Source organism: Argentina anserina, chromosome 1 (assembly GCF_933775445.1).
Source record: "Argentina anserina chromosome 1, drPotAnse1.1, whole genome shotgun sequence".
Lineage (NCBI taxonomy): Eukaryota > Viridiplantae > Streptophyta > Magnoliopsida > Rosales > Rosaceae > Argentina > Argentina anserina.
This window is the reverse complement of record NC_065872.1, coordinates 883,978-907,691: the sequence shown is the minus strand read 5'-3', so window position 1 is coordinate 907,691 and position 23,714 is coordinate 883,978. Positions and strand designations below refer to the sequence as shown.

General features: G+C 39.2%; 2 protein-coding genes, 2 long non-coding RNA genes and 1 other non-coding gene across 5 annotated transcripts; all 5 read right to left on the bottom strand.

Annotated features, from left to right (window-relative positions):
* Positions 1–2,127: 2,127 nt before the first annotated feature.
* Positions 2,128–3,172, bottom strand: LOC126798000 (uncharacterized). The gene has a single exon (XM_050524811.1). It carries the CDS (start codon positions 3,086–3,088, stop codon positions 2,459–2,461), a length of 630 nt encoding a protein of 209 aa, XP_050380768.1. The 5' UTR covers positions 3,089–3,172; the 3' UTR covers positions 2,128–2,458.
* Positions 3,173–8,790: 5,618 nt separating this feature from the next.
* On the bottom strand, positions 8,791–10,432 carry LOC126798006 (uncharacterized). The gene is made up of 3 exons (XR_007672481.1): positions 10,052–10,432; positions 9,522–9,625; positions 8,791–9,096 (listed from the first exon to the last, which is right to left on the bottom strand). It is a non-coding gene; the product is annotated as an uncharacterized LOC126798006 (long non-coding RNA).
* A 3,675-nt stretch (positions 10,433–14,107) lies between these two features.
* Positions 14,108–14,198, bottom strand: TRNAY-GUA (transfer RNA tyrosine (anticodon GUA)). Its single transcript is given in 2 exon segments — positions 14,108–14,143; positions 14,162–14,198. It is a non-coding gene; the product is annotated as a tRNA-Tyr (tRNA).
* Positions 14,199–15,627: 1,429 nt separating this feature from the next.
* On the bottom strand, positions 15,628–19,157 carry LOC126792556 (uncharacterized). Its single transcript, XM_050518964.1, has 8 exons — positions 19,076–19,157; positions 18,793–18,931; positions 18,389–18,663; positions 18,111–18,147; positions 17,940–18,011; positions 17,146–17,473; positions 16,767–17,015; positions 15,628–15,930 (listed from the first exon to the last, which is right to left on the bottom strand). The coding sequence occupies exons 1-8, from the start codon at positions 19,155–19,157 to the stop codon at positions 15,628–15,630; spliced, it is 1,485 nt and encodes a 494-aa protein (XP_050374921.1).
* A 1,026-nt stretch (positions 19,158–20,183) lies between these two features.
* On the bottom strand, positions 20,184–22,430 carry LOC126798013 (uncharacterized). The gene is made up of 4 exons (XR_007672482.1): positions 22,335–22,430; positions 21,042–21,088; positions 20,836–20,925; positions 20,184–20,597 (listed from the first exon to the last, which is right to left on the bottom strand). It is a non-coding gene; the product is annotated as an uncharacterized LOC126798013 (long non-coding RNA).
* Between the last annotated feature and the right edge of the window lie 1,284 nt (positions 22,431–23,714).

The window sequence follows — 23,714 nt, the reverse complement described above, 5'->3', positions numbered from 1 at the left end:
ACGTACCTCATACCCTACATGTCGATCTTCAACCTTATCACATTTCCATCTCTGAAGTGACCTAACGACTAGTTTGAAGAACCAAAGCAACAAACGGGATAGCTATTTCCTTCCTCCATTAACACCACTCGTGGCAAAAACAGGCACATGGAGCTTGAATGCTTGATCGTATAAGAACTTCCCCACATCCATCCAAACCATTCAGGTCTTTTCGATCTCGGATTCCTTCATTTCCTACCAAACTTGACTCAGCAACCATTAAGCAATTCCAGCATGGTAGAGCAGATTTGAAAATTAAGCACCCAATACAATGTGATTCAGTAGTGTTGTTTGATCCGTTACATGAATTTTTCAGAACGTGAGGCAGGGAATATAAGTAGATCGACGGATGGACCTCAAGTTTTCAACTGAAGCAATAATGTAATTAGAAAAAGTTGGGTTCGGTTAGGATCCGACACGAAATTGTCGAGTCTGTGTCGACCCACCAAATACCAATCTTAGCTGCTAACACCAATAATCTAACCATAACAATGCTGCTCACTACGTACTTGATTCACTTATTCTTCTTTCTCAACAATGTTTTATCCTTAAAATAGTAGGGTATCTCATGACGGTTACCCATCCATCAGACTTGTACCTAAATCAAATTTAGAATTTTGAAATGGAATTTAGCTACATGCCAATACTCTTATGATTTACGTGTCATATTACATCGGAAGCTAAATCGATATCACAGACATCTATGCTGATTAGAGAATGTCACTATAAGTTAAATTTTACTCGCTTCGTGATAGAATTCATAGAGAACAATACTATTCGAGCCATGATTCAATACATTGTTCTTTTAAGAGTTTTAGGTACCACACTGACTGGTTCGTCTTACGGATTAAGAGCATCGTTCTCTCAATCATTTAGATGGGAAAAATCTGTTGTGCGCGGCTGTATGTCATGCATACAACAAATTCTTGCCAAAACTTCACACACTACCTCTCATGCATCTCAAGTTCTCCCTTCTTTTGCCTTCAAAACATTGATGTATAACATACAGCAATGTAATGTAGATGAACCCGTTTAGATGATGGTAAAATGTTTTGGCCGATTCATTATGACACGTAAATAGAATTTGTAAACGATAACATAGTGAGTGAGATGAAGAGCGATTAAACAAAGAGCCTAAAAGGGCAGCTAATTGATTAGCTCCACGTCGTGTTACACCGGCCCATACGTACGTAGCTATCACTATCATGGTCGACCTTATCTTCTTCTTCCCTCAAAGAGCCAAAGTCAGTTTCTTGGCTAATGCTGCCATCCTTTGAATGCGATACAGTTGAAAAAGAGCTGCAATTGCAACATATGGGTCCTCACTCCTCACCCCTCTCATATTCGTTTTGGCACGACAGGGACTACTGCATTGTCTAGCAACTCTCTGATACCGACTCAAGAATAATATACCCAAATACGAAATTTGTCATTTCGCTTTCGTCTTCCAAATTAGAGTATCAGTAAGGATTAGGTTGATTCCCAAAATTTTCTGGAAGCTCGAATCTCCTTTTTGATAAAATATCTTTAAAAATTGAGCTGGTGATAAGGAGAGGGGGGGGGTCCTTTTAGTGAGGAGATATTATAGTTTGATCAATAGTGGAGAAAGTAAAAAGTCCGATAATTCCAGCTTCCATGATCAATGCTTAGCCTCAGGTGCCCGGCATCACCAGTAAAAAGGTCGACGCTGACCGGAATCTTGATTACTTTTCTAATTTCATTTTTTTTACTGGTTAATTTAGATTCATTCTGATTCAATCCAATACTCCATTGTCAAGGCCTGTGTGCATTTTGGCAAATCATGGCTTCAATTTTGGAATACAAACCTGCACAGAATTAAATAGTAAAATTAGATAAGAAAAAAGAGTAAATATTCAATCAGCTTGGGGGAAATATGACTCACCTCAATTAATTTTAGAAAATAGTAACGGAGAAGAACTTGACGGTACGGCGTATAGTAACGGAGCCGACACATATTCCGGCCAATGTAACGGACGTGACGGATATTTGTACCAGATTGAACCAATTTGGATCTGAAATGAACTTTGGGATCAATTTGAGGTAATTATGTGGTGGAAGTTAATCGAGTCCTGGAAAGCTGGGCTTGGAGAAGGCCAACAATGGCGCAGCGCCAAGAAGATACATATAATTTTGTATTGTATATACACAAAAGGGCCTAGAACCTTCATCTTATCACTAACAATTATGAGTCCTCTATAGCAGTTCGGTCACCGGAGGACACATAAAAACCAAGTCCGTTCCGAATCATCCCAAATCCATCAGTTCACTATCGCCGGATGGCGCCGCACGCGGCGGCGATTTGCCGGAGAATTCCAACAATATTAGGATCCGACTAGGGCAAACGTACCGAAATACGCTTCAATATGTTCAAAATTTTGTTTCCGATGATCGGAGTTAATTATTCGCTGCACTTTGACATGGTGGAGAGCCGGCTCGGCCTGGGACGGAAGTCGGCGCGGCGGCGCTGGCTGTGGGAGGAGGGACGGATCAGAGCGGCCAGGGCTCGCTTGACGATTTCGCCTTCGACGCCGCCGATTCGGACCAAGGAGTTCGTCATCGCCGATCTCCGAGCGTTGAGGCGGTTCTGCGAGTACGGCACGGCGGAGGCGGACCTCGACGACGAGCCGAAATTGGTGTTCTTGTGGAGGCTGCACCGGAACGAGCCTGGGTGCGAAGTAGGAGAGCACATACAGGTCCGCTTCGGGGTGTTGATCTGCTTCTTCATCGCGCTCCGGTGGTGGCTGCCGGAGCCGTGCGGCGAGACAGAGATGGAGCGGTTGGGGGAGGTAGGGCGATCGAGGAGGGAGAACCGGACGGACTGAGCCGAAGGAGAAGGCCTGGCGAGGCTCACGCGCGGGGGAGAGGCGGCGCGTGTGAAGAAGCCGCCGGCGGTGCGGGAGGAGAAGCTGGATGTGGAGGAGGCGAAGCCGGTGGAGTGGGAGGTGTAGAATCTTCCGGATAGTGAGGGTGAGGCGGTGGACCGGAGGACCGATCCGGTAGCTGACGACTTTCTAGAAGCTGTGGCCATTTTTTTTCGGTTGGAGAGAGAGTGAAGCGGTTTTTAGAGAGAGAAAACGAGAGGAGAGAGAGAGAGGTTTGTGTTCAAGCTGCGTTTTGCTGCCCAAATTGGCAAACCTAGCTTCACTCGAGCTATGTATTTATACTTGAAGGGGGATGAGAATTTGATGAAAATATCGCGAGAATTATTCAAACTGTTATGTTAATTTCTTTGATGGAGATTGCATTAGTGCCCTTCCTTTGTTTCGTTATTTACTTTGAAATCTTCTGGTGGTCCCGCTCTCCTATATTGTATTAGCTGTAAAACTGTAATTTTGTCTTACCATATTACGCGTTAATCATTTTTCATTTTCATTAATTGTCATTTACTAATTGCTTCGGAAAACAAAATTCTCTACGTAATGTAGATTTTCTGAATCTTGGCTACTCAAATTACCATATTGTTGTATTTCATTTATACATATGTAAATGAACAGATGCCTACATAATCGCAGAATAAGTATGGAAGATCCAATTTTTAATTATTTATTTTTATTCAAATAATTTTTTATTGAGTTCGTAACCGAGTTTATTATCTCATGCTTGACAATGGCGTTTTTGTCCAAATTGTAGTATTGACGGTAATCACGGTATGCTTGAGAGAATATAATCCCCTTTTTTCCTTTCAAAAATGTAGAAGATCTATGTGCCAATGAAATCATATACCACATGTTTAAGATGCTTAAACCACAAAAATGAATTAAATGTGGTTGTATACATGGTAGTTACAAGCAAACGAAAATTAAAAAGAATATTAACGATACATGTGATTCCTCTATGGCCATAATCATTGTGGAACCACCAATCTAGATTAAACTAATCGAGAAATTATTATTATAAAATGGTTTCCTTAAGAAACCCCTCTAATCAAATTCAAAGCACCTCCCTAGTAAGAGTTACACACAAACCGGTGAAGAACTAATTAGAGTCCTGGATAGAAAATATGGAATAGTTAAGGGGGTTGGTTAAAGTGAAACTGGGGGAGGCCCTGACTAGGTTCCAACGGTTTTATGAAGCAAGCTATGGGCAGAGTCGGCAGGCCACAGACGCGCGCGCGCTTTTTTCGCGCTGGAGATGAAAATATTTTAAAATTCTGAAATCAAAAGAAAAGTGTGGGAGAGACTGACAGAGTGGTCAAGGGGCTGTCTCCGTCGCGCACATAATTTCGGAATTTCCGTTACGCTCCCCACACACGCCTTAACTACCACGTACCCACTCTACTCACCCGCCCCCATATACTTCCCAGCCCACTGTTTTTTTTCAGCTGTTTTTTATTCCTGATTTCTTGATTAACTCTCGCATACTGTAGTTTTTTTTTTTCGTTTTTGAAACAAATATCAGAGTTTCACGTCTACCCTTAAAATCTCAAGTGTGGACATGATATTTATTATAACACTTCCCTCCATTATTAAAAATAAATTAAGATTTAACTTCAACTAGTGTCGAATTGAACATGGGTGTGGGAGTTTTCACACAAAATATTTTACCAATCTGACATGTGAGTGGTCATATTCTCTATACATGGATAGTTAGAAAATCAATGCATGCGTCAAAACTCAAAAACTTGTGACTACTCACTAATTGTCAGTGTAATAAAGAAATAGTATACAATTCTAACAGCCTAGTAGACCTGATCAAATATGACTAAATTAAAATGCACTCACATTACAAATAACTTCTTTACTGTTGATGTTGGATCAAACCAAGTGATAAGAATGTTGAAGTTGTTGGAGCTTATGCATGTTTGATCGTATATATGTACTAAGTTGTATTAATAGTAAAAACTTATGGTTAAACACGTTATCTATACTTCTATAATAAAAATAGAGTTTGTCAACTAAAACACACGTGAAAATACGTATATGTCTTTACATTTATTAGTTTAAAATTATATTTAATAATCAAGGGATAAAAAAATCAAAATCAAAATAAACGTAAAATGAAAATTTATTTTATTTTGCCTATCTTCCTACTATTCTATAGTAAATACCTGTTTATTATGGAAAACAAAATATTTACCACACCCATCAGGTGTGTTTAGAAGATTTGCAGCTTAGTTCACATGGTAAGTTAAAGATTCAATTGCGTCAATAAAACAAAGTTTTTGTCACGAGGTTTCAAAAGATATAAGTGATATAGAACATAGCATGTAGGTTTCATAATTCATCATTCTCCAACTGAAAAGGACTGATCAGCAAACACATCATTAACTCACAAAATTGTAACAGTCCGACATACCGACATGCACACAAATAATACATCTAAACAGGTTCTAATCATAATGTAAACATCCACCTTAGTCCAAAACTGTAGCAAAAAACCCCATCATTACCACTAATTAACACCCAATTTTTGTTTTCATTTACTCAAAAAAATATTACTGTATTAACATACAAAAAAATGTTTTTCCTCGAGCCAATAACAGAAATTTGATATATATTTTGGTGCTTCAGATCTAGGGTGCCGATATCATGTGATTGGCCTCTCGAATTTTCTGAGATAGGGAATCAATTTGGGGACCGTTTCAAATTGAGAGGTGGCGCGCTTCCATTGAGGTGGGAGGGACACGTGGTGCTTCACAAGCAGTGTGTCATTCTGCATTCAAAACTACGTGTCGTCTACTTAAACGGCCAAAAGGGGTTGCTTTGGACCTAAACCATTACGCCGGTTTAGCCCTAAATCTCTGATTAATTAATCTAAGAAGGATTAAGAAATGGGACACAGGGGACACGTAGCTAGGTCGTATGGTAGTAAGGGTGGGGCTGTGGGTATCCAGAAGGGGATGCTTGACCAAGTCCGTTTGGGGCAATAGAGGTCAACAAATGGAACCATTTGGCACCAAAGTTGAAATCAAAGGGCGGGAGGGTAGGGACAAAGTTTAACAATGGTTTCGGCACGCTTTTGGACTTCTGGAACGTTACTGATTTTTTTAAACACACTTCATGCAACCATTTTCCAACCATATGCTTATATTCTTTTTTTCTCCATGGTGTGATTGACCAAAAAACTTATCCATGGTGTGATTAATTGAGTGACTACTTTTTGTTTTTTTACAAAGAATTGAGTGACTACTTAATCATTGTTGAAAAAATATACGTAGTTCGGAGCATATTATGTCTTCTAAAATACTATGGTATTTATTACACGTAAATAGAGCCTAAATAAGTATAATCAATTGTCAACTACATGATTTCATGTAGCTCTAAAGTACCACATACAACTCCGTGATTACATACATATATACACACACACATAAGTACAACAGTGTGCTCGTCCAGTTGATAGTTTGCATTGTTGTGTTGGAGTGTCTAATCAATATGTACTCGTTTTTAATCATCCACATCTTTGAAGTAAATATAGTGCATCCCTTTTTCTTTACTATTAATCTATATGTGTGAATTTTAAAATTTATGTATTATGGAATTTGTCTTTTCTCTCCATAAAAATACTATATCTGTACTATCTTTTATAGGCTTTTTCCTTAAGATACATGAAGCTTTTTATTTTTTGCTCGCAAAGTCGATAGAAGCACCAACGATGAAACATTTATCTCCATACTTTATCTTTTCACCTTTCGTCAAACTTCTTAATTGGCTACCAGAATCATCATTTCTCATTGTAATAACAAACCCTTGAATATAGAAGAAAGGTAATAAAAAAAATGAGCATCCTTCTTCTCCACTACAGACGGAGTCGGGTTGTGAAAATATAGAATCCAGCTGCAGATTTCATTCACATAACTTAAAGTATAATCCTATAATAATTCGTCAGTTATTCTCGGAACATTGGCCTGCAGCTAAACAAGATCAGCCAATGCAATTACTATAATTGACAGAACTAATGCATCTAATCAGATCGATAGTATCACGATTAATTAATCAAGGTAACACAACCAACATTGTCATGATTAAAGCACACGCATATTTCTTCACGAACCTCTGCATATAGTATTCTTGGCACTTTGGCCAATTGGCCTGCAGCTGAAATAGATACCCAAGCAATTAACCACTTAATGTCATGCTGCTACTGTAAGATTACACATTTTCATGATTAAGTCGCTTTTTAACACAACCCCAACCTACCATGCATGCCTATAATAAAATTAAAGCACGCACGCATACATTAATATCAATTTGGTTTGGATAATGCGTGATGTGGGAGTTCATGATCATATTGTATGCAAGATGGAAACATTTAATCACGATGCCAGTAGAGCGAGGAATAGATGTATATCAAAATTAAGGAGACTTGAAGGTCCCATATACCCCAATCGATATCTAGATTTTCAAATAGGGTACTTGAAGTTGTTGCACGTATCTTTACCTCGATCATATCTTCTGAAATATACAAAGACAGGAACTAATATTAAAGGTAGTGGTCGCTAGCTTCGAAGCTTTATATATGTACTCATTCCATTTAGTTGGTTCGATCGATCCACCTCTTAATCAATGGTGCTGCCCGCAGTAATTAGGAAAGAAAACTGATCCTCTCACTTCTGCAACCTACTATTATACTACTTTGATTACTTGCTTGGTTAATTCGATTATTTTCTGCGTTTTTTAATTTGATGGTTTAGAAACTTAATGCGCACGTCCTGTAGCCAGCTAGTTTCAACAACTTAATTGACAAGTAAATATAGTAGTATATATCTTGATTTAGTTGGGTTGGCAGCTCATCCAACTCCTCGAATATCTTTCAGAAAGAAAAAAGAAAACTTATTGTACGTTTACTGTAGTAGTATCATCTTTGTCGTTTAAAGATGGAAGTTATTTTGGTGGATGATCAACTAGAAATTATTGAGAAAGAATCATTGCGTCAAAGCTTTCGCATCATGCATGTTACTACTTATTGGAGATTAGTTCAGGTTAACTGTATGCTAGCTGCCTAGCTGTAATATATAGACTATAGTAATACTGATAATTATTGATACCATTGATATATAGTTGGCTAGGGATTTCATCAGTATCATTCTGATTGAAGCTCGAACTTTAAACGTAATATAGTACTATAGTAGTTGCTTAATTTGCTTGCAGATCAATCTACCCGACTTTCCATAATCTTGATTCTGCATGCCCGAAACCCTAGCTAGTTATACTGTTTGCTGCGTCCGCAGATTTCTGGTAGCTCGCAGGTTCCGATCTCCGGTCACTATCGTTAGGTTTATGCTTTCTTTGTCTGGTTTCCTTGTACGAGTTGAATAGATTGAGTACAGGTCAAGCAATCAAGCAGTGATTAGCTACTTGTTTCAATTAGTACCCCCATTTCGATCGAATCAGCAATAGCCATCAAGGCCGCAATAGATAGCTTCCCACTTGCTGTGAATCTTCTTGTTTTTGCTGATGAATGTCATTAAGCTTTAATTAATTAATTAGCTCGTAATCAATAGACCTGGGATATACGAAGGACCACTGAGAAGAATAGTCGGCCAAGTTTGTTCATCCGGGTCACACTACTACAAATCTCCCCATTGCATACTGATAGAAACGGTGTGTATTGGGGGTAATACACACTGATAACAGTGTGTAATCACATTAGCACCCCTGCAGCCACTATTTTTCTATCAGTGCCCTGTGTAGCAGGTGCTAATGGGGCAATACATACTATCAGAACATCAGTGGCATCCCAAACCCCAAGGCAGCAACCCCTTTTAATCTGCCACTGTTATCAGTGTCTATGTAGTGCCCACTGATATCAGTGGCAAAGTTGTGAGGTTAAATTTAAAAAAAAATGAGGTGCCAATTTGGCACCTATACAATTCTGTATTTATTTTCAATGCCTCAAACAAGTTCAATATCATTATAGATATACCATTCAAAATTTAAACTTCAAGACTAAGCTAACAAATAAAACTATTACAAAGATATTATACTTATATATCAAAAATTAAGCATCAGTACTAAGGCTCTTGCTCCCCACAGCTGCAAGCCTTCTTTGATATGGATGACATCAATACTCACATAAGTCACAGAAGCACCAAGACTGAAACAAAGTATAGACAAGCAACAACATAAGAGAAGCACAGATATCAGACTCCATATATATGCATGATGCATACCACAAGTACATCTCCATAAAGACAGAGCAGGAAAGACTGTTTGTGGCATTGAATAAACTCTTTAGCTACATGTACCTAATAAAGCAACTTTCTAAATTACTTTGAATTAGTTAACTAGCAATACAAAAAAAATCCACGAAATTAATAATTAATGCAATATTTAATGAACACAATTTGAAGATATCCAACTGCACAACGTACATTATTAGATAACAAGCATATGCCCAAGATTTCAACTGTATATACACATTTACTAAGTATGCTGGTCATCAGAGATTTCACAATTTAGTACTCTATATAGCACACGAACACTTAAACAATTAGTAAGATAAATACTTTCATCTCTTACCTTGTCAGTCTCTTCAATTAGTCTTCTTACAAATCTGAAACATCGTTTGCAACACTAAAATGGTGATTACTATTCTTTCAAGAGAAAGCAAAAGTATAATGAACCTGCAGACATGAAAAAAGAAGAAGGTAAACTTAACAAAAAAAAAGGGACAGAAGTATATCAAAAAACAAAAACGTATTGTATTTATCTTCTATTAATTACCTCTACTCTACTTATACTTAATTATTGTTTTCGCCAGTAAAGGCAAGGCTTATTACCGACTTCATACATTTTGTTATGTTGAAATGTGAGTTCAATATTTCTATAATGCATAAACTAAAACTCATATCAAGTCAAGTGGCAGACTCAAGTATCATTCTTACTTAAAACTGGAATTGGTGAGAAAATAATAAGCATAGAAGACACATAGTGGATGATTTGAGGTTGCAGATTAGAATAAAACAATTAGAACGAAACCAAAGGAGATAAGAAATGCTAGCTGTGAACTGAAGCAGTAAGTGCCCTAAGTGATTTATACTTATTGTTACCTAAGTGGCCTTGACTGGCAGCAATATGCAATGGCCTTGACCATAGCCGATTCTTCATGTAAGTGCTCCTTGGTGGTAAAAAGCAATAGCTCCTTCACTACATCTCCTTGGTGCTAGACTTGTACCTACAATACACCAGCTTAATTAAGCACCTCAATGAAATACCCAAATCCAATTTTTAGGCATGGAACATAATATATCAGAATCACCATTTGGGGGACCGTTCTTTCGTCCCAGCCTGAACTTATTTGCAACAGGTCAAACGAGAAGAGATAACACATAGATTTTGGTAAGTATCATACTTTGCTAGCTGCATATGCAAATTGAAAAAGTGAACCTTGAGCTTAGGATAGGACACTCCGACCCTGATTCACAAACTGCCCATCAGCACCGAAGTTATCAAATACAGTTGGAACAAGCAGATCTGCATTGCTGAAAATCAGACACGCAGAGGGGCTGGAGGCAGTTGGCGAAGAGGAGGGTGTACTGATCAGCGTCGGACTCGTGGAAGACGGTGGAGAAGTGGTCGGAGGTTTTGAGTTGGTCGAAGGTGTAGACGAGATCGGACTTGAGAGCGCAGCCGATCTCGCCTTCCTCGAGCTGCTGGAAGACGTGGATCCTTGAGTCGCGGGTGCAGAGGAAGAACCCGACCCGGGAGAGGTCCGGATCCAGGCCGGCTGGTTGCTGGGAGAGGGAGATTTTGGAGACGTTGAGCTCGAGGCGGCCATTGTGGGTGAACCTGAACTCGTCGGAGGAGAGAGACAAGGCGGCGAAGAAGTGAGTGAGGAAGAAGAAGAAGAAGAAGAAGAAGAAAGAGGGGAGTAGCTTGGCCATGGTGGATTTGGATATGAGGATTGAGAAGTCAGTTTTTTTTTCCTTCTATCTTCTTTCTTAGCACACGTATCTATTCCACACATGTGAGAGGAAAGGAAAAACACACCGATAGTTTTATCAATGTGATACACTACCCATACTGTTTAATTATCACACTGATGTACTGTTGAAGGAAGTGCTAATAGAGAACTTGTTTAATTATCACACTAATGTACTGTTAAATGAGGTGCTAATGGGTACAGTATTTGCAATCACACTGATGTACTGTTTAAAGAGGTGCTAATGGGGAACTTTGTAGTAGTGTCAACCATTTCAAGTTTTTTGTTTTTTAAACACCATTTCAAGCTTACCTTGCCAAGTCTTTCTCCATCACCTTAATTATTTCAAATCCATCGTATAATTTTCTTCCTTCCCAAGTCAATCCATGTCACTGGTGACAAGTATTATGTACATATATAAATGATATAATAACCAAGCAGTACACTCCAGAATTAAGTGCGTCCCAAACGCGTACGTATAATAATTTGTAATCGTTCTTTTACTAGATATCAGCTTAATCAAAAGTTTAATGAATCAAATATTAATGCAACTCCTTTGTTTAACGAAGTTTGATCCTTATAATTATGATTGCGAAGGGTGGTTGAGTATTTATAAAAGAATATCTAAGCGAAGGAGCTCGAGATTTATAAATAGTTACTCATCTAAAGTTTCCGAACTGCTAGTTAACTAAGATATCCACGTTAAAATTGATCACCTGTTAAGTCACGCATCGAAAATGTTCCTCAAGTATATCTGATGTATACACATATATACTCTTATCCTATGATGTGTAGAATGATGACTAGCTAGTCGACACTCTATTACAAGTTTAACGTAAATTTTTTATGGTACGTAATTACTAATTAGTAAACAAATGATATATAGGGAATTCTGGTTTCGAGGAAGTCACGGCAAAGCAGTTCCAAAGTTGAGAGGTTTCTCTTCTCCTAGCTATTGTCAATTCCATTGCTTTCAACCTATGAAGCACGGACACGTGCTATGGGCATCGTATTACGTGTCTGACACGGATACGCTCGAACACGCGAACTGACTTTGAACACGGCCCGGACACGCGAGTATCCGAATCGAACACACGGACACGCACCAACTCATAATAAAAGTGAAAGTGCTTATGGTGAGATTCGAACCTTGGTCATCCAAGGCACTCAACAACTCCTCAACCATTCCAACAGATTTAGTTTTTGTTATATCTATGCACACTTTAATATATATATATATATATATATAAAGAGAGAAACTCGTGATAAAAATAAGAATGCTTGTGGTGAGATTCGAACCTTGATTATCCAAGGTACTTATCAAGTCCTTAGCCATTCTAACAAGTTATTTTTTCATCATTTTAATGCACACTTTGACATATATATACATTTAAAATTCTAAATACTTTCAAATTTATAAATTTCTTTTTTAAAATAAATATATATATATATATATAAACAATAATATTTAATTAATGCGTACCACATGTCCGTGTCTAAAAAATTTTCGATATGCCGTGTCTACGTATCGAATCGTGTCCGTGCTACTTAGCTTTCAACTAGTATGAATTTTATAACTAAAGAAATTAAAATGTTCTCCCACCATGTGTGTCTGTGTGTGGGGGGGGGGGGGGTCGCACAAAGCTAGCTTAGTGTCACGTCCCGTTTTCGGGAGTGTTTACTGTGGGCATCGCTGGTTAAATGTTCTTCATGCATACGTGTGATTCCTCTAAGGCCAGAAGGTGTGGGAGATATATGGCTGCTCCTTCCGAGGGGTTCAGGCAGGCCGACCCGGTTCAATTCGGAGAGCTTATCGCTTGTTGGGGACTTAACATCGAAGAAAGGAGTTGGCCGCCCTACACACTGGTCGAGGTCTGGAGCCGATCCCCTGATGAGCCTAAGGCAGGGCGAAACCAGTGCATTGCCCCGTTGGATAAGGCTGGCTCCATGGGGATGGAGCGCCGCATGGACCAAGTGTGGCAGCCGAATGGCTAGGTCCGTGATAAATGGTATCAGAGCCGCCTTAACATCGCTGTTGTTGTGTTCGCCAAGCGCTCACACGTGTCGCCGTGTCCCCAAGATACGGGGGGCTCCGCGGGGGAGTCGAGTAGGCAAGGTTGCCTCCAGGGGGAGGACCGGACGAGAGGATCCGTGGCAAAGTCCAGGACAAGAGATCCGGCCCGAAGTCATTGTTAGGTGATATTTGGGAACTCCTTTTCGCCGCTCTAGGCATCGTGGGCGTACAAGGGATACGCAGGCCGCAAGTGGGGATGCCGTGTACGAGGACGTACTCCAAGTTTAGTGGGGGAGGATGTCACGTCCCGTTTTCGGGAGTGCCTACTGTGGGCATCGCTGGTTAAATGTTCTTCATGCATACGTGTGATTGCTCCAAGACCAGAAGGTGTGGGAGATATATGGCTGCTCCTTCCGAGGAGTTCAGGCAGGCCGACCCGGTTCAATTCGGAGAGCTTGTCGCTAGTCGCTAGTCGGGGACTTAACGTCGAAGAATGGAGTTGGCCGCCCTACACATTGGTCGGGGTCTGGAGCCGATCCCCTGATGAGCCCAAGGCAGGGCGAAACCAATGCATTGTCCCATTGGATAAGGCTGGTTTCATGGAGATGGAGCGTTACATGGACCAAATTTGGAAGCCGAATGACTAGGTCCGTGACATTAGGCCTGAATAATATAGTCCATTTTTTATGTCAAGTGCTGCAAGCCAATACTGCAAATGGATTCTTCTTCTGCTTGTTTCTGAACTTTCCCAGGTCAAGGGTCAAAACTCCCAAGCACAAGCAGAGGGCCGGGTTTGAATCCTTATTAGTTTAATTTGACCTAGTTTGCTTCTTGTTTCTTTTGAGTAGAAGACCAGTCACAGAGTCCATGGCTACTATTATTGTGCCACACCCAGGTGCCATTGTTGAAGATATCCCCCATTTCAATTAAGGCTCTTAGCCCTAACACTATTGGGCACCAACCAATAGTGTGTGTCCTTGATTGTGTGTCATACTCATACATTAGTCACACTCTGATTTTAAATTGGATTCAATTAACAGCAAAATAATCAGATAGCAGAAAAAAAGAATTGAAATATTTTTTTGGTCCTGCTTTTGCTCAATTGTTTATTAGAAACTAAATAGAAATTGGTAAAAAGAAGCTAAGGAAGAAAAAAAATAAGGCAAAAAATCCGACATACCGGATTCGAACCAGTGACCTAAGGATATCTGATGGTTTTTCCAACTACAGTCCTCCGCTCTACCAACTGAGCTAAGGTCGGTTTCTAAACATCGTGAACTTTATTTTTACTAAATAGGCAAAATCCACAAGTAGTTGTTTAATGTGCTTACAATCCTATCCAGCGGTGGTTTTTTTTCAAAATGATACGGCCATCATGACGAAAATTCTAGAAGCCAAGATTTCAGCATGGAAGGTTGGGGCAATGTCTTGGTAATTTGCATTTTCATTGATGTGGAGTATGAATTTGGAGAAATGAACTTCAGTCTGCATGCTCGGTACCGGTGCGCAACTGGGTGGACCAAAGCAAAGCCAATTTCAGTTCATCTCTCCGAACTAGCATTACCGATGGGCACCTGGTATAAAACACCTCGTCGTCTGGGTAATCAGATGAGTCGGAGGGAAGGATGACGCCATCTTTTGGTAGTTTCTGAACTGGTTCAGAAATCCATTTGCTGCAACGAAAATCAAAAACGTACAAAGCATGAAGATATTTGCCATTACTCAAAATAATAATAATAATATATTTGCCAGTTTCGGGATGAAAACGTTCAAAGCAAATCAGATACGAGTCTCTCACAATCACGACGGAGGAGAGGCGACACCACTTCCCAGGATTAGCATCGAAGCGCTCACTAGATCTCATATCAAAGCAGACAACAAGAGCATCATGATGACGATCCTTCCAATACCAGAACACATTGGAGCCAGTAACAGCAAGCAGACGACCACTACGATACATTTCTTCAGCTTCGGGGATAGAGGCAATTGAAATCCATTTGTCAACATCGAGGCAGTGGAAGCGGAACACCCCTTGGGATCCCGACGCATAAATCCAATCGCCGTCGATCGTCGGAAACCATAGCCCTGTCGCCAGGGAGCAGTCACCCAAGAGGGGTTGCTACTGTCCAAGTCAATGCAGATCGACAATGTATTATTCAGAGAAAAAAGAATCGGCACTGACGAGGAATAAACGGGACTTGGCGACGGCGAGACTGAAAGAAATGAAAACAGGATCTGTTTAGGGAAGAAGCAAATCTCTGACTCTTATCACTTTCACTTTTTAGGACCCAGAGTTCATCCTCCAACTCACCGGCTACTGCTGTTTAATCTCTCTCCTCGATCACATACCATCGATCGAGGCAGCAACTACTTACCTTCAAAGACGTCGATCTGTAGGTAGATCGGAAGATCCATACCTCTCTTCTTTTTCACCACCAGCGGTGGAAAATCCATTCTCTGCAAACCATAGTTTTACCTTCTCTCCTCTCAACCAACTCGTTATTTATTTATGACCGAAAGGATTGGTTTTGTTCAGTTGGTTTGTTTGTTTCGTTTACGTATGTAACTTTCCGCAATCTAGCTGCATATAAGATAAACAATTACTGTATTTCATCATTCACTCGAAGAACTTCAAGTGAGCCTCACTCGGAATGCCATGAAGAGCAAAACTATTTTATTCTACTAGGACACTATTGTATACCCAAATCTCCTAGCAGAATTTTCATGGAATGAGTAAACTCCAACTCTTCATATCCATTATTGACACTGCCGTAGTGCGAACTGCCATTACTTGCACTGGCGAGGTTTCTACTTCCATGATTTGCACTGCCCAAGTTTCTACTGCCAACGTTTTTACTGTCCTGATTTGCACTGCCAAAGTTTGCACTTTCATTGAGTATACTGTCACTCTTTTTAGTATAATAGTGATGTCGTCGTTCCCGGCAGTAAATCACCCAGAAGATCATGGACAGCATTACAACTAGGTGTTCGAGCTGGAAAAACGGATCCTCCTCAGAGAACAATCAGCAAACCCCGGTGCCGAACCCTATACGGTTCAACTCTTCGTTATATGTTGTTGTTGGCGTGCCAGTACTTTTGAGTTAGGTACAACTGTTACTTTGTTTGACAATGATCGCGCTCCATGTACTGTCCATTCTTCTCAAACGATTGCTCCGCAGTTGCTGATAAACCGCTGAAGTTCGAATGACCTATACACAACCGGAGTTACTAGGTACCTTTCACTCCACCTCAAGTAGATGGCCGATCTTACTTTTGACCGCTTGGGGAAAAGCATAGCTTATATTGTGTCGTTAATAGCAGGACTCTCTCGCGAATGGAATTTGCTGACTAGTGCAGACTTTTGGGTTTGCTAGAAGCTAGGCTAGCGACTCGATAGACTTGACTTGAATTGCCGAAGTTAACCGGACTTGTTGCTACATGCAGCGCGAGGCGTGCATCTGGGTAGCTCCGCTCCGATGGGAGACTTGGTTGCCAACACGAGTCGGACTTTTGCTCCGTGAGGAGACTTGACTATGCGATTGCGCGATAGTTTGTTTTGACGTTGCGTGTGTTATTCTGTGCCTTCAACCCCTTTATATAGAGAACACAACTTGTTCTTTCTTGCGAATCAAGTCTTGAGAATCTCCTAGTTGATTTAGATTCACCTTCCTTCATCAACTCCGATTCTATACCGCGACAGTCCCCTAAATCTATTCTAATACGGCAGGTAATCTTGCTTTGTGATATACTTTCCCAAATATCCGGTTCACGAGCCTAAGTAGTCTAGATAATACCGGAGTATTATTTTAGGCCCAAACACTAGGGCTACCATTAGCAAGCCAATGTAGATCCATCTACTATGTAGTACCAGACCGGGGCAATGCTGTTTACTTATGTCAGAGAATGTATCCTTGACAAATGTGCAGTCTGCAAGATCAGCGAAGAATGGACCGTATCGATGCAGTGCGTAGCTCACATTTACAAAAGCTGAGATTTGATCGAAATAGGTAGGAGTCAGCCGGCCTGGTGATTCACATTGGCCAGCACTAGATACCTTACACATGTATTTTCCCCATTCCTGCTTAGTTGAAACAGAAAGCTTTAGCTCATAGAGTTGAATTTCATTTAGTGTAATGCAATCCAGATTATAGAATCATAAATTGGTAAAAGACTAAATCTTGGGCAGGAGGGCTTGTTAGTTGTATTACCTCACTTGCTTGTTGCATTTCTATTTCACCAGGGGCACATTTCCGATCAGTTTTATCCTCGTTCAAGGGGTTGCAGACTAGTGGTAATAAATCACCAGATTGATTGTAATCCACTGCAATACCTCCAGCAGAAGGATCACCGTTTGCACCATCGGTGATGAAACGATTAACCACATAAACAGCATAGTAGGTTGCCATCTTGGTGTCGTCCAAGATGCCTTGTGCCACATCTTTGTCTACGCATGGAAGAAAATCATCCAAAGAAGTATGCGCAGTGGGTTGCTTCTGCACCCACTCATCCATGGAGACACATGCATATCCAAACACACTACATATATATTTGCACATAGGAAATAAAGATTAGCCTCTGATATGGACACAACTTCCCCACATAAATATATTACTCCAAAGATATCGATTACTTTACTAGAATCGGTATTCAAATGCAAGCACATCTAATATTCGGGGAAGGAAACCTACTAAGTTTGTTATATGTTAGCACACTGAAAGATAAAGAATCCAAGTTAGTTGTTAAAAACAACAAAAACTTTGGCAACCACACAATGCATGTCAAGCATTTTGCTTCATCCAGTGTTCAAGAAGCATGTAAAACTTTATATTTGTTACTAAAATATATGCTCAAAACATTGAAACGAACCACAACTTATGATAGACGCTGAAATCAACATCTATATGTTGCACTGAAGGCTAAAGTGAAAATTCAATATAGAGAGGTGTAACTAGGAAGTGAAGGAGATATAACCATAACGAGTTAAATGGGAGTAGGGACATACTTATGGATGAGGAGAAATGCACCGCACAAGATGAATGTGCAGGTAACAAGAATCCACCCAACAATCACCAAGCTGCATCAAATAATACGTGTTTGTTAAAAAGTACGTTTGAGTAGTAAACTGCTTCGATTCAAACACTTGATCGCCAAACAGTTTAAGTATCTGACTTACCAGTATACAAGAAGTCGCATCCCACACATGGAAAGAGCTGCAACAAGTAAACCAAATATTCATTAAGGCCTAATTATATATATTTAAAGTTTCTATCACTAATCAAAAGAAAATAACAGGACTTACCAAATCCAATGAAGACCAGAAGGAGCATAACAGTAGAAAAAAATCAACAGCGCTAGCTTCCTGCAGACGATTGCAACAAATACATGTTATACGTACGGACTAAGCAAGGTAAGTAGAAGCTCCGAGAGATTCAAGAATAGTAACAGACTTACAGGTAATGCAAGACTTCTTTGCAGTCTTTTCAGTTGTATCAGAAAGAACATTGGCAACATTCTTTACTTTTCCCATACCATCGTCAATTTTCTTCTGAATATCTGTCGGAAGAACAATGGCGGCAAGTCCAATCTTCTTCGATGCGCTAAGATAATCCGACACATTCCTGAGGTTTTCAGCAGTTTCATCTGCCTCATTCACAAGGTAATCCAATGTTTTTCTTGTATTGGTGTAGAACAATCCCTGACCCGTATACAGCACAACACATCCAGCACTACAACAGACCACAAGAACATTAAAGGGAGCCAACAGCCAACAACAAAATCAGGTGATTGGCACTAGGAATTGGTATCAATATCAGGTGTGTGTGTGTGTGTGTAGAGTAAGAAAGAGAGAAAGTTACATTGCCACGAGGGTGAAGATAATGAGGGTGACGAGAGAGAGGCAATAGGCTGTTCTGGAATAGCCATAAGGCTTTTTCCTACGGCAGCAATAGCAGATACAAATGACGCACAAGCTTATCCCGAATATCACGAACCACACTAGCAAAAACAAAGAAAGGTGCCGCGGTGAAAGCAACTGACTACAGCAAAAATCGATGAAAAACCAATTAGTGATAAACATATATCAATTTTATATGAAACATAATCAACCATAACAGCCAAATTCAATAACATATATCATACTTGGGATACCACTATATAGATGTCCAACAAGAATATCATCATCACACTCATTTACAGAATAACTGTTGAAACTCCGATCCATAGCAATTTAGCAAGACCATGCATGAGAACTCAGAAGTATTTTTCGATCGACATGCAACTAAAGCCTCAATGAGGAAAGGACCAAAGGTACTATCGGGATATTCACATATGCCCAGATTGGAACTTCTCATAATATAGAATAGACAGAACAACAAAACAATAGAAACCGAATAACAAAGACAAAAACAGCAAATGAATCAAAATTAAGAGCTAGAATATAGAACTCACAGCCAAGTAATGCCCGTCGCTTATATTCCAGCCCCCATTGTACTTCTTAAAGTGATCTGTAGGGTCTCTCCTGTGTGTCCTTTAAGTAATGCCCGTCGCTTATATTCCAGCCCCCATTGTACTTCTTAAAGTGATCTGTAGGGTCTCTCCTGTGTGTCCTTTCCTTGGCCAATAATAAAGGCTGTGTTTGGTGCGGCTGAGCTTATAAAAAAAATTGGTTTATGGTGATTTTTGAAAATAAGTGGCTGATAAATAAAGTAGTTGACTGTTTGGTAAACTGACTTATATAAGTGGCTGATAGTGGCAAAAACAATGACAAAGCGTTTGGTAAACTCAAACTAGTTTATGCTTCTAATTTGTCAAATGACAAATTTGGACATGTAAGATAATTTTGGGTCAATTTTAGACAAACTTTGAGCAATCATGTTTCTTAATATTAGCTTTCATGCATGAGCCTTGCGCCTGCGGAAGGGCCGCTCTCATGCGGTGCTTGTTTCGTTTTCTCATTTGTCATTATGTGTGCATGTACCAGTCTTGTGCTTTTTATTTGGTTGAATGACCAATTTAGACATTAATTTTTTTTTTGTGCCTTGATTGAGCTACAACAAATTTTCTTAAAATATTATCATACCATGAATATTGAATAATTAGCTTGTAAAAATATAGAATAATATAATTTACACGAGAAATAAAGAGTTACATCATGTATTTTTTCAACACTAAGTAATATAATGTCCATCACGAGAGAATTTGAACATAAAATTTTCCAACTAACGACGACTTTTTCATTCATTTGCAATATAACAAATCAATGCATATACATCTAAATCATGAATTGCATTAGTTTTAGGTTGTGAACAAATATATCTACACAATAGCTTGAGCTCCTTGCCATAAAATTTAGGATGAACAAGAATAAACTGGTGTATTTCTATAAACTGTCTGAATGTATAGACTGACTGCAAGTTCTTCTCGGCTTACTAGCATCAGTAGCTGAACATCTCAGGTGGCATGACTGTGAGTTCTTCATGGCTAACTAGCATCAGTAGCTTAACATCTCATGTACATTCAACATACTCAAGAAATTATGGATCACCAAACTTGGTAATTAAACAAGTCGCTTAGTCATGTTACATCCCAACCTTTGATAACTGCCGCTGCTGTTCAGGTTGTTGTTGGGCATCTACAGTTTGTCTCAAGGGGGGAGCTGCATCTGGTTCACCAGTAGGTATTTAAACAGGTTCAAGATATGTTAGTTAGACCTCCTTTTAAAAGTGATTGCTTGACTTTAGAAGTGGAAAGATGTACATGCCAACAGCATGTTCTTATTAATTTTGAGGGATGTGTGTGTGATCGTCAAACATACCTATGGCAGTTTAATATGGAACTAAGCCTTCTGGTCCAAAAGATATTGTTTGGCATAACTTATAAGAGAAGGATGACAATTTTACCTGATTACCCAAAGGTGGATGATGATGTTCTACTGTTGATGTCTTAATTAGTTTCTGATGGTTTGGAGCCTGCAAACTTGAGCTTACTACCTGGAGAGGCTCAAACGATGGGAATTCAATCAGCTTCAGATGAAAGTACTAAGGAAATTTAATCAAAAAAGTTCATGGATGCTAATTCTTATGGGGAAAATTCTAAAATGGCTTACTTTAGGAGGCCTTCCAATTTTCGGTTCTGGATTAATTCTACTTGTACCTGACAGCATAAACAGATAGAAATCATACACCTACGTTATGTAAATCAAATGCCACATAGTTCTTTCGAAGAATAGGTCTTCAGTATTTGAGCGACACCAGTATCTTGTGATTATTATGAAGGATGCGACAGAAATACATATCATTGATAAAGACGCCCACAGTAATAGAAAGTGTGCACCTCTTACGCCAAATCAAACAATAATAGGAAGTTGCAGATACAGGTGGAAGAGAAAGCCAGGTAGAGAACAATGAAACGAATTAAAAGTAACATTACAAAATGTAGAGAAAACACAAAGCATATAGAGAAAACACAGAAGTTGTAAAACCATTTTTTTCATGTGGGTCTTTTAGATCATCCAATTATTCTGATTGGCTTTGATAAGGAAGACTAAGATAAACTAGAAAGCTATAAATGTATCTACAGGTTTTAGACCATTACCACAATATATAGATTTCATAATAGTAGGTAGTAGCATACTGGAATAATTAGAAAAAGGATATTTACGGCAACATCACACAAGCAGTAATACTGGGTAAATGATATAGAGTTATAAATTAGATCAATGAAGACTATAACATTAAACTTGCATGAATCACCAGTCTGACTAAAAAAATGAATATATGTATAGAATTCAAGAACTATCAACTCATCTAATGGTCCTGCAAATATTGCTAAAGCATTATGACAATAACAAGCAACGATCAAGTTTGGAAGTTAGCACCTAAACTTCTGAGAATATTAATTTGCCAACTCCTGGCCACAATAGTGGCTTCCCATAAGCTTATAAATCTTGTATTGAGTACTAATTGATCATATCATTTCTATGGTAAGCATTCAAAGTAATGCAAACAAAAACTTGTCAGCTATTCTCAAAGCAATGCACAAGCACCCGAATAAGATGCTTCTCATGCACCACACATTCATTGATTATCTTGCATGAGCTAACAAAACTTCCCGTTCGCAATCACAATTCACTTATATATATACTAATATGCAAATCCACAATCTTGGTAATTGAATTCACATATAAATTACCAATTCCTATTTGATAACAATTAGTACAAATTTATATTGAATACAATTACCCAAAATTTCATATCAATCAAAACCCAAAAACAAAATAAATTAGAAACAAGGATTGGCTGCAATACCTTTTAATCTAACACCTTTAGTTTTGGATCTACCATGAAAGTTAGGGGAAAAAATCATAGATTTATGACTGAGATAGAAGAAGACAACTTACCAATTGATCAGTCCATCACCCTGTGTCCCTCTCTTTCAACCCAAGATTTTGGATCGACGAAGCAGCGCAGCAGGATTGAGAGAGAGAGAAGAGGAGGGGAGATGAAGAGGAGGGTTTTAACAATTGGTATTAGGCCGTAATTATAATGAATCCACGAGGGTATCCAGTGGTATTTCAAAATATTCATTAATTCGCTACATTATCGCTGAATTGAAGAAGCGGAAGCCGACTTTTAAAAAGAGGGTATGACTTCCTTCTGCTTTTGGCTTGAAAAAGCGTTGGCTTCTTAAAAAAGCTCCGCATTTTCAATTTACCAAACACTTACATGCGACTTTGCTTATAAGCGCAGAGCTCAGAAGCACTACCAAACGCAGCCAAAGTCTCTTCTTCTCCTTCTCCTTCTCATTGCCCTTGCCCTTGTCCATCTCCTTGTCCCTGTCCATGTCCTTGTCCTTCTTCAAGAGACCTCCTTCTTCCCCATGTGATTATTCCACTAGAATCCTTTAATTGTTCTTCCCCTTCACCATTAACAACAACACAAAATCCAATCAATTTCCACAAGAGCAAGGCAAAAATCCACGCACACAAAATGAAAGTTCGCATCAAATTAAAGCAACATAAAAATGACACATATCGATCATTTATCGAGTTAGAAGTGATCACGACATGCATGCATGCATTCGTGACTCAAATTTGGGGTCTCAAACCATCTTTCTTACCAATAAAAACCAAACCCGATATCATGCATAATCCCCATTTTACCTGTGTGAGAAAGTTGATGGCTTTCTGCAGAAGCTGAAAAAACAAAGACGAAGGAGATGGCTACGATCACAAAAAGAACCAAATGTTTCGACGGCATTGTTCTAATGCCGAAGAACATGTTGGATTTTGGATTTCTGGGCTTCCCCTATACTCGTCCTTGTAGTTCTGCCTTTTTGACGCAGACAAGTGATACAATGGGAGAGGTTTGGTGAAGGTACAAGTTTGTGTGACACAAGAGGTTATTTATAACATAGATTTAACTAACGCACATAAGGTTTGTGAAGAAACAGATAATTTGCTATAAAAGCTCTAAGATATTATCGCGTTCGGTATTTAAGGTATCCCAGAGAGACTGAGATTTATTGTATAGTTGTTTGTGTCTATATATGTCACCTTCGAAATCCCATTTTACATTTTTTAAAAGAAGAAAGTTTTCCTTAATAAGAAACAGTTTATAACCGCATACATTTCTTAAGCCATATATTTGAATTTTATGACAAAATGTGTGTCATACAACATATAAAGGTAACACAGAGAAATTTAGGTTAACGTTTTAATGGATTAATGACAGTAAAATGCAGTGGCATCCGGTGGAAAAAGATGCGTGTGAAATCACTT

Excerpts from the sequence above, each read along its gene's own strand:
- LOC126798000 (XM_050524811.1), bottom strand. The coding sequence starts at position 3,088 with ATGGCCACAGCTTCTAGAAAGTCGTCAGCTACCGGATCGGTCCTCCGG.
- LOC126792556 (XM_050518964.1), bottom strand. The coding sequence starts at position 19,157 with ATGGATCGGAGTTTCAACAGTTATTCTGTAAATGAGTGTGATGATGAT. Across the intron at positions 18,148-18,388 it reads AAAGAAGTCTTGCATTACCT|CTCTTTCCATGTGTGGGATG; the intron begins GTAAGTCTGTTA and ends TACTTGTTGCAG. Across the intron at positions 15,931-16,766 it reads TCTACATTGGCTTGCTAATG|CTCGAACACCTAGTTGTAAT; the intron begins GTAGCCCTAGTG and ends CCGTTTTTCCAG.